Source organism: Meriones unguiculatus, chromosome 2, assembly GCF_030254825.1.
Source record: "Meriones unguiculatus strain TT.TT164.6M chromosome 2, Bangor_MerUng_6.1, whole genome shotgun sequence".
Lineage (NCBI taxonomy): Eukaryota > Metazoa > Chordata > Mammalia > Rodentia > Muridae > Meriones > Meriones unguiculatus.
The window spans coordinates 99,027,988-99,036,752 of NC_083350.1; the positions used below are offsets into that span (position 1 = coordinate 99,027,988).

Here is an 8,765-nt window from a genome sequence, read left to right on the forward strand (position 1 = left end):
ACACATCTCACCTAATAACCCTCCCTTTCTCTTCAGTATGGGTTTAAGTTTAACATACAGTTAACTAGACACATAGTTCCTAAATTTAGTTCGATATTCTTAGAAAACAGATTGGTAATGAATTTTTTAATATTCGTTATTTAATATTTTTTAATATTTTGTCTCTCTTGGAATCCTTGCAGAAGCAAGCCATAGTGGCTATTTGTAACCCCAGAAAGCTGAGGCAGGAGGGTCACTTGACTGGCCAGGGATACAAACGAGACCTGGTCTCAAAACAAATCCTCAGACTGAGGCCCTCCCCTCTACTATATGTATACCACATACATCATATACACTTTATTAGATTGTCAGCCTTCTCCAAATAACCAAGGACTTCAAGGCAAAAATCAGGAGAACACAAATTGGGCCTGTGTATTTCTAATAACACAAGTGGAAAACTGGATTCAGAACACATCACACTGTAGCATTAACATGTGGGCTGACCCCTCTAGGCAAACCTCAAGAGTGTCTCCAGCTTCATCCACCTCAGTCAATTGTCTAGCAGTCTTTCTCATAAAAATCAAACTGGAAATAGCTGACAGTAAATTTAGTCTGGTTGTGAAAACCAGGTTACCTTAGGAGGTTTTTTTTTAGCAATCTTGTTTTGGTCCTTAACTATCATTCTACGAATAGCCTAATTTGGACACCCTTTTACAAATAAGGATCAAAACTCACTAGCATTAAAAACTGAACATGAGACAAATCTGCTTTGCTAAAATTAGGTGGTCAAAATAAAACCACAAGTCAGTTTTTTCCATATTTAATGAACCATGTTTTTGAAAACTTAAGACTACTTCCTATTCCAGGACCTCCTTGAGGGGACAATTTATGAATAGCACCAATTGTTAAGTTTACATTTTTTCCTAGGTATATCTTTAATTCTATTTTTGAGCTAAATCTTTTTTAACACTATTTTTTAAAATAACAAACTCAAAAACATCACGAATAGATGGGTTTATTTAGCAGTAAGTTTGAAACTCTTGCTTTAAGCAAGGGTACTACAGTAATTATATCAGGAACAGACAACTTCCTATACTTTCAAATATATAAAAGTTCCTTTGCACTTTCTTCAACACTGATCAGCAAGCAGATTCAGTCCGTGTGACTCTGACGTCTATTCAGTTAGGCCAAGCTTCTTCTTCAGGGACTCTGGCATCTCGGGAGGAGGAGGGCGAGGGAGCCGGAAGTAGACCTTCACGGAGTCATAGATGAACCACTGTAGTGCAGTCAGAGTGCCAATCATGATGATTCTGGCAAAGAGGCCCTTCCACACACCTGGTTCAGAGAGGAAATGTGAATGGGAGAACCATCTACCCAAGTGGTGCTCCTTCTTTAGGGGGGAGCCTTTCTTACCTCTAAAGCCAAGTCTCTGCAGGACCTGAGACGCAGTGCTGCCTTTCTCTTTATTCAGCACAGAGACCACAGAATCAGCAGGGTGAGAAACAATTGCACAGAAGACTCCAGCTGGGGGAGAAAACAGATAAACTCAAACTAATATTCCTGCCTCTGCCTCCAAAGTACTAGGATTTCAGGAGGGTGTCACCACTTGGGCTTCCATAGTTTTATTATTTAAATCTTTTAATGTTAGACTTACTCATTTTATATGTATGACTGTTTTCCCTGTATGTATGTACATTATATGTGTGTGTGTGTGTGTGTGTACCACATGCATGTCTGGTATGCCCACAAAGATCAGAAAAGGGTATCTCTGGAGATGGAGTTACAGATGCATTTTCAAGCACATAACAACGGAATGTCATAGTAATAATGGTAACTACAGAACAAGACTCTTCAGAATTGAGAACCAACAGAGCATAAAAACAGAAGTATAGAACTGTTTCTTAGCCTTGGCACTCTTCTTCACAAAGGAACAATAATGGAAGTGATAAAAATTGTCCCTAATTTCATGAACAAGTATGTTCTAAATAATTCATACCAGCCAGGGTATGGTAGTGCATACCTTCAATCCCAGCACTTAGGAGTTAGAGGCAGATGGATCTCTGATCTACATAGTAAGTTCCAGGGCAGCTAGGGTCATATAGTGACATAGATACATAGATAAGACAGACAGACAGACAGACAGACAGACAGACAGACAGGCACAGACAAAACCATACCTATGTAACCTGCCACAAATGTCACAACCAGCTGCTCTGGCTTTGAACATTCACTTCGAGGCTTGGGAACCACAAATTTGTACAAAGCTTCAACAGTACGTTCAAAGCAGGCGAACTTCATCATGGTGTATGGGATCTGTCTCATCCACAGAGGCGCAACACCCTTGTAGAACCTAGGAAGTTAGAACACTAACTTACATAGGTGCCTAAGTTAATATAGCCGAGTTTCATCAGCCACAGAAGTGTCCGCACGCCAGTCGAGTCCTGACAGTAACACACGACAGCATAACGCACGTCATTTCCATCAGAACCTTATGACTAACGTGCAGGTATATTAATCTCACATGCCAATGACTCAAGCACCTTCGACTATACAACCAACAAAGTTGCTGGATGTTTCTTGGACTGGAACTACAAGAAACAAGATGTTTACAAGTAGAACTCAATTCAAGATTCATCCACAAAGGTGGATCTAAGGAAGCATGTTGGCACATTAACATACAAACTAACTACAAATATATTAGGAATATCCTAACAAGCCCTCCCCACCCAAGTCAAGAGATATGTTGACAAGTATCAGATCATTTTCAGACTGACAGACTTGACTTTTTCCCCAATGGTACTTTTAGGAAAATGCTCACTTACGCATTTAAGCCTTCTTCTTTATACATTTTGGGAACAGCTTCCCTCAATGTGTTGGCATAGCCAGGCTGGGTTTGAATTCGAACTTTAGCAGCTTCCATAGGAGCCAGGGCAATGTCGGCAAAGAATTCAGCACTGGCAGAAGCAGCTAAGTACAGTGATGTGCGCCACAGATAGGTGTTTTCCTAAAAATCAAAACACAGACATGAATTGCTGTTGCACCAGCTGTTTCAATCTAACTTTCTATGACATGCTGCAACTGCAGATATTATTAAAATATTCCTCTTCCCTTTTTTGGCTTAAGACCAAACTTCAGTCTATACAATTTTAGCCTTCCTTATAGGACAGGCTGGCTTCAAAGTCACAATATACCTCTGCCTCCTGAATGCTAGGCTAACAGATGTACACGACTCTGCCTGATTTGTCTGAACTTATTACAGCCCATGAATCACACACAGTATCAGAATGAATGTACAGCCTCTCAGCCTCATGAACCAAATGTTTAACTACCACACGATGTCCATGTTCTGAACACCTATGGGGCACATATAAGTAATCCTATGCTACACAAAGGAACCCCAGACTCTTACACTAACACACACCAACCATACTTACATTAAGAGAAGCACAAAAATCTTATGGAATACTTTGTTTTTCATCCTATCTGTTATGATTTGAGACACGAAGCTCACTATTTCTGGAGCCATTTCTTTAGCCACAAAGCAAGAAAAGTCAAGAAAAGCACAAGATCCTTTTTCTTTTTCTTTTTTCAAGACAGGGTTTCTCTCTGTAGCCGTGGCTGTCTTGGACTCAGCTTTGTAGACCAGGCTGGCCTTAAACTCAACTCAACCTACCTGCCTCCCTGAGCACTGGGATTACAGGCTATAAGATCCTTTTCAATCTCAAATACTTGGAACTTCTACTGTCAAAGTTAAATCACATACCTCACCAAGCATGTTGCTGTATAAGACTTTGAAGACTTCATAAAAGCCGAATTTGCAGAGCCCTTGCATGGAATAGCCAATGAAAGTTGGGGCCCATCCTTTAGCCAAACCACGAACACCATCTTCTTTCAGTGTGATGGAGAAGCCATTAAATATTCCTTTGTACTTCTGAGGGTCCACCTTTAAAAAGGGAAATGTTAATAAAATGCAAAGAGCTATGTTAATTTAGCTGTGTGGTGTTTCTTTATTTGCCAAGTTCTTTACCATGAGTTTTGTGAAAACAAAATTTAAAGATATCTAACACTGTCACACTTTACTACTGTGCTTTTAAATTTTAAGTAACTAAAAAAAAAAAAAAGGTATATGCAAGTTCTTAGCTTAATATAAGCTAAACACCTTTTTAAATTTTTGTATGGTGTGATCATGTATATGGGCTTCTGTGTGCATGTGTGTGGAGGCCAGAGGTCAATGGTGGGAGCTTCTCCTGGCCAGGGAACTTCAGGGATCCTCCTCTATCCTTCTTGCTAGCGCTGGGATTATCGCTGTGTGTGATCACGTTCAACATTTTACTAAAGTGCTTAGAGATATCACCTAAGTGGCCAAAACAGGGTCTCTATCCCAGGCTGGCCTCAAATTCAGCAAACCTCTGCCTCCTAAGTGCTGGACGACAGGAATGAGCCACCACTTTCAGGCTCTATTTAGGATTGTTTTTATAAACAACATCTACATCGAAGTCTAGCTTCTGTTAAGTTTTACTTATCACTTGGATAGTTGAAACTCTAAAATGTTAACAAAAAGTAAAAAATAAAATTGTTCTTCAGATACTAGTACTGCTATTAGAGCCCTCTAAGTAGATCATACTATGCCATGAACCACTGTAAACATTAGATAACCAAACTAAGCACAACTCTAAGAGGTACAGCATCTACAGTCTCTTCTATTTCGGGAATTACGTTCACTCCAAGAGACATGCATGTTTCAGAAGTTCTGCTCTGTATCTATCATTTAATAACCAATGGGAGTAAGAGTGCTTATCTCAGTATTTCTGCCAGTACTAGAAGAGTTGGTATACATCACCTGCCCCTCTCTCCCTAAAATTTCACCTTCCTTTCTCTTTTAGGTAAAGAGACCTCTAACCCTGTTTAAAACAAATAAATTTTTAATGTTTGATTACTTTTGTTTCAATAATTATAAAACTCAAATTATGAGAAAAATAGAAGAAGCAATGCTCACAATATTTTCCTATGAAGACAATAAGAGCTTCTTTGAGAAATAAGCATGTCCATTGCCTCAATATTTAGGGACAGGAATTTACTTCACATAACACATGAAGACTGACCACCCATTCTGATATGTAAAATACTGCTGCAATGACTACTTGGGATCTTGAACTAAGCTTTGAAGAAAAAAAAAAGAAAAAGAAAAAAAAAAAACAACACCACTAGCCAGAACTGAACAGTAGCACTGAAGATGCACTTACATTAAGGGCAGGAACAACTAACATCTATCTACCCACAGTGAGAGGCACCTTAGAAGAAAGCTGGAGAGGCTGGTGGAAGAGGACACAGTACTCTCCAGAAGAGCTCAGCTCCCAGCACCCAGGTGGTATAGCTCACAACCACCTGTACAGCTCCAGGTGACCTGAGGCCCTCTTTTGGCTTCCCTGGATGCCCACGTACTTAAAAAAAATAAAAATAGCTACAAATAAATAACTGGAGCTGGGACTGATTTCTGCTGAACTCTATAGCAGTTCGGATACTTTCACTTCTCATTTGTGAAGCTCTTTAAAGTCAGGCTGCTCTTCCAGAGGATCTGGGTTTAAGTCCCAGCACCTATATGCTGGTTCACAACCACCCATTAACTCACGTTCCAGGGAATCAGATGCCATCTTCTGGCCACCCAGGGCACCAGGCAAACATATGGTACACAAACATACATGCAGGTAACCCATACACATAAAGTAAAAATAGTTTTAAAAAAATAGACTAAGCTGGAAATGTAGCTCAGTGGTAGAGGCTGCTCCTAGCACACACACTTAAGAGCCTGTGCTTGCCTGCCAAACCTGCCCCCCAATGACAACCTAAGTTCCATGTGGCTCCAGCAGAGAACCCAGGCCCTTACCTCCACACCCACCCACCCATCCATAAAATACAGCAAATAATAACATAACACTCATGCCAATACAAACCTGCATGCGGCATTTTACTAAATCCAGGGGGACAACAGCAGTGTGTGTCAGCCCACAACTTAAGACCCCACCAAAGCCACATAGTGCATAATACTTCATGGTGCCAAATTCACAACTGTACTCTGTAATAAGACAAGACACACCGTGCATTTTAATATAAATTCGTATTAGTGCTCATCAACTTACCTCCTGGGTAGTTAGGTTTCCAGACAGCTTGTTAGTAGCAGTCTGTATCTCACAACTTAGGAAACACATTTCAACAATGTTTTAGTCCAGCATGCAAAACAAACCTGCATTCTGCATTTAACCAGATCTAGAGGAACCAATGCTGTATGTGTTGTGCCACAGCTAATAATCCCTCCAACTCCACAGAGGATAAAGAATCTGCCAGATCCATATTCACAGCTATACTGCTCTGTTTGATTGAAGAAAAAAAAAACCAATTATTTCTTCAGAGACTGAGAAAGTCCAGGGGAATTAAAGAAAATTCTATTTCTTTCTGAAATAGTACTATGACTACTATGCAGTGTTAGCCACCGGCTACAATTAATTTTAAAAAGATGAGTTCCCTACCGCGTAAATTATAAGAAAGTCACTGTCAAAGCAGATCCCTTAAAATTATTAGGATGTGTATCTGGGAGATACCAACTGAAACTTATTTTGACTGTTTTCTAAAATTTCCTGCGTTGGTAACATCAACTCAAAGCAGCTACTAAGAGAGCACCTTCCAAGAACAAAATCATACTGAGAACGAGCACTTGATGGGTACAAAGCTTGTTAACTTTAACGTTTACTCCAGCCATTAACCAACTACCCACTTATAAACTCTTATGAAATCACATATGCCTAATTCCTGCAGTCAGAAACATTAAATATACAAACATTTGCTTTAGCTTTTTAAATCAGAGGACAATGATAGGAAATAGGAAAGTGAACGGGCTTTTCCATTCACACAACAGAAGCACAGGAATGACTGGGGGAAGGGAGGCAATTGTTTTACTCTCTCAGTGTGGCTAATTCTGGAGTCCTATAACTCGGTTTTCAAGGTAAAACCCACAACTAAGCTACAGAAAACCACCTTGAACCCAAAATTATAAACTCAAATGGATGCGTACACACACCTTATAATCTGCAAGTCACCTCTTCCACCTGTAGCACCAATAGCAACAGACTCCCAACCGCATTACCTCATATACGATCAAATAAAAAGATGATCAAAATACTTAAGAGAGGCAAATCAAATAAAGGGTTATGGAGCTGCAACTGTGGCTGGCTAGTCGTTGAAAATGAGCCTTTACCCAACAGACTTGGCTGACCAAGCGGGCTCCTGGGGAAGATAAAGAGAGGGGTCACCGCCTCTCTGCCTCTACTCCCTCGGGGACACGGAGGTCACTTGAGTGGCGCTGGACCTGGGCCCTTCCACGCCCTTGAGGGAGGGCCAAGTATCCGACAGCGGCCTAGGGCGTCAGAGCTGACGTCCCAGGGCCAGAGAGAGACCGGTGCTCAGGTCCAGGGCTGGCGCGTCCTTCCCCGACCTCCAGACCCTGCCCAAGCCACGGAGGCAGGGCAGGGGGGACCATGGAACCAGGGCTCGCACAGGGGCAGGGTGTGACCTCACCTTCCACGGCCGCGGCGGCCAGGTGGCGGGAACGCCGGGGCGGGCCCGGGGGGCTGCGGGGACCCGACAGGCCATCGTGCACCAGCTGCAGGTGCGGCGCGTTGAAGGGGTTCGCCCGCGCCAGGTGCGCCACGGACGAGAACATCCTCCTGCGGGGGGGACAGAGCACGGAGTGAGACCCGGCGCCGGGCACGCCGGGCTCCGCGCCCTTGAGGAGGTCACAGCTTCTCCCCCAGGGACGCTGAGCCGGGCCGGGCCCACGGCCAGGGCGGCAGCCACAAGGGACTTCGGGGTTCCGCGCCCCGCACCCTCCGCGGCAAGGCCAGGACGCACTCACTTGCCTAAGATGGCGAACACCCAACCGCTCGCTGGGCAAGGCTGTGGCTCACAGAGACCGAATGTCCTCCCCGCCCGAAGATCGTGCCCTTCGCGCGGCGTCACCGTGACGCACGTGCTACGTCACCGCGCCACGCGCTGCCCATTGGCGGAGAAGAACGCGGAGCCCGAGCGTCATTCCGTACTCCTAGCAACCTTATTCCCGCCCCCGCCCCGGCTCTTCCGGCCCGGCTAGTGCGCAGGAGTGTTCGTAGTGCGCAGGCGCGCATTCCCAGGGCCGCTTCCCCCACCTTTTTCTTAATGTGTAATCTTGGCCTTGGCCTTAGCCTTGGCAGGAGACCACTATGTCCCTTCACCTTCAGGTGTGTCTTCTTGGTACCAGGAATTTTTACATGCCTTTAATTGACCGGTATAAACTTTTTAAAGCAGGAATGCTTAAGGGATACGTTATTTAGGTACTGAAGCTAGTATATCACTACAAGATCTTAGGTCGCAATTCCCGCCATCATACTTTTCATAAAAAATTCCACTCACTGACTTTAGACATAGGCATGTCTAAATTTTCCACCAAGTTCTGGTGGAAACGTGCAGGAAGAACTCATATGATACATAAAAATGCCTCTATCCTAGTACCGTCCATGCCACATGAAAACAATAAATGCTTCTTTCCTGGAGGCATGGGGATGCGCTGGAATGAAAATAACTGACAGGTTGTGTGTGCTTAAGACATTTAGAAGATCACCGTTACTTTCAAATCAACAAGCCAGGGCCTAGATCCATGCGGGAGACTTTAGTAGATCAAACCTGTTAGGCTTCTTAGAATTTATCAGGGCACAGTGGTGCATGTCTGTAATCCCAACACTCAGGCAGGCGGATCGCTG

The 8,765-nt window shown here is 43.3% G+C and overlaps 1 protein-coding gene and 1 non-coding gene across 7 annotated transcripts; both read right to left on the bottom strand.

Moving 5' to 3' along the window:
* Nucleotides 1-978: 978 nt before the first annotated feature.
* Nucleotides 979-8,026, bottom strand: Slc25a3 (solute carrier family 25 member 3). 6 transcript variants are annotated; one of them, XM_021626887.2, is made up of 8 exons: nt 7,890-8,026; nt 7,549-7,697; nt 6,221-6,345; nt 3,743-3,922; nt 2,802-2,983; nt 2,157-2,329; nt 1,393-1,503; nt 979-1,314 (listed from the first exon to the last, which is right to left on the bottom strand). In XM_021626887.2, the coding sequence occupies exons 2-8, from the start codon at nt 7,691-7,693 to the stop codon at nt 1,154-1,156; spliced, it is 1,077 nt and encodes a 358-aa protein (XP_021482562.1). In that variant the 5' UTR covers nt 7,694-7,697; nt 7,890-8,026; the 3' UTR covers nt 979-1,153. The 6 variants fall into 6 exon arrangements, with proteins under 6 accessions (XP_021482562.1, XP_021482561.1, XP_021482563.1 ...); XM_021626886.2 differs by having other exon boundaries at nt 7,886-8,023; XM_021626888.2 differs by lacking the exon at nt 6,221-6,345 and adding an exon at nt 5,931-6,052 and having other exon boundaries at nt 7,886-7,992.
* LOC132652665 (small nucleolar RNA SNORA53) lies at nt 2,398-2,643 on the bottom strand. The gene has a single exon (XR_009590243.1). It is a non-coding gene; the product is annotated as a small nucleolar RNA SNORA53 (small nucleolar RNA).
* Nucleotides 8,027-8,765: the final 739 nt, after the last annotated feature.

Coding starts and splice junctions, on each gene's coding strand:
- Slc25a3 (XM_021626887.2), bottom strand. CDS start 7,693: ATGTTCTCGTCCGTGGCGCACCTGGCGCGGGCGAACCCCTTCAACGCG. Junction 2,984..3,742: donor ACAGCAACATGCTTGGTGAG/GTATGTGATTTA, acceptor TTTGATTTTTAG/GAAAACACCTATCTGTGGCG. Junction 1,315..1,392: donor GCAGAGACTTGGCTTTAGAG/GTAAGAAAGGCT, acceptor TCTCTGAACCAG/GTGTGTGGAAGGGCCTCTTT.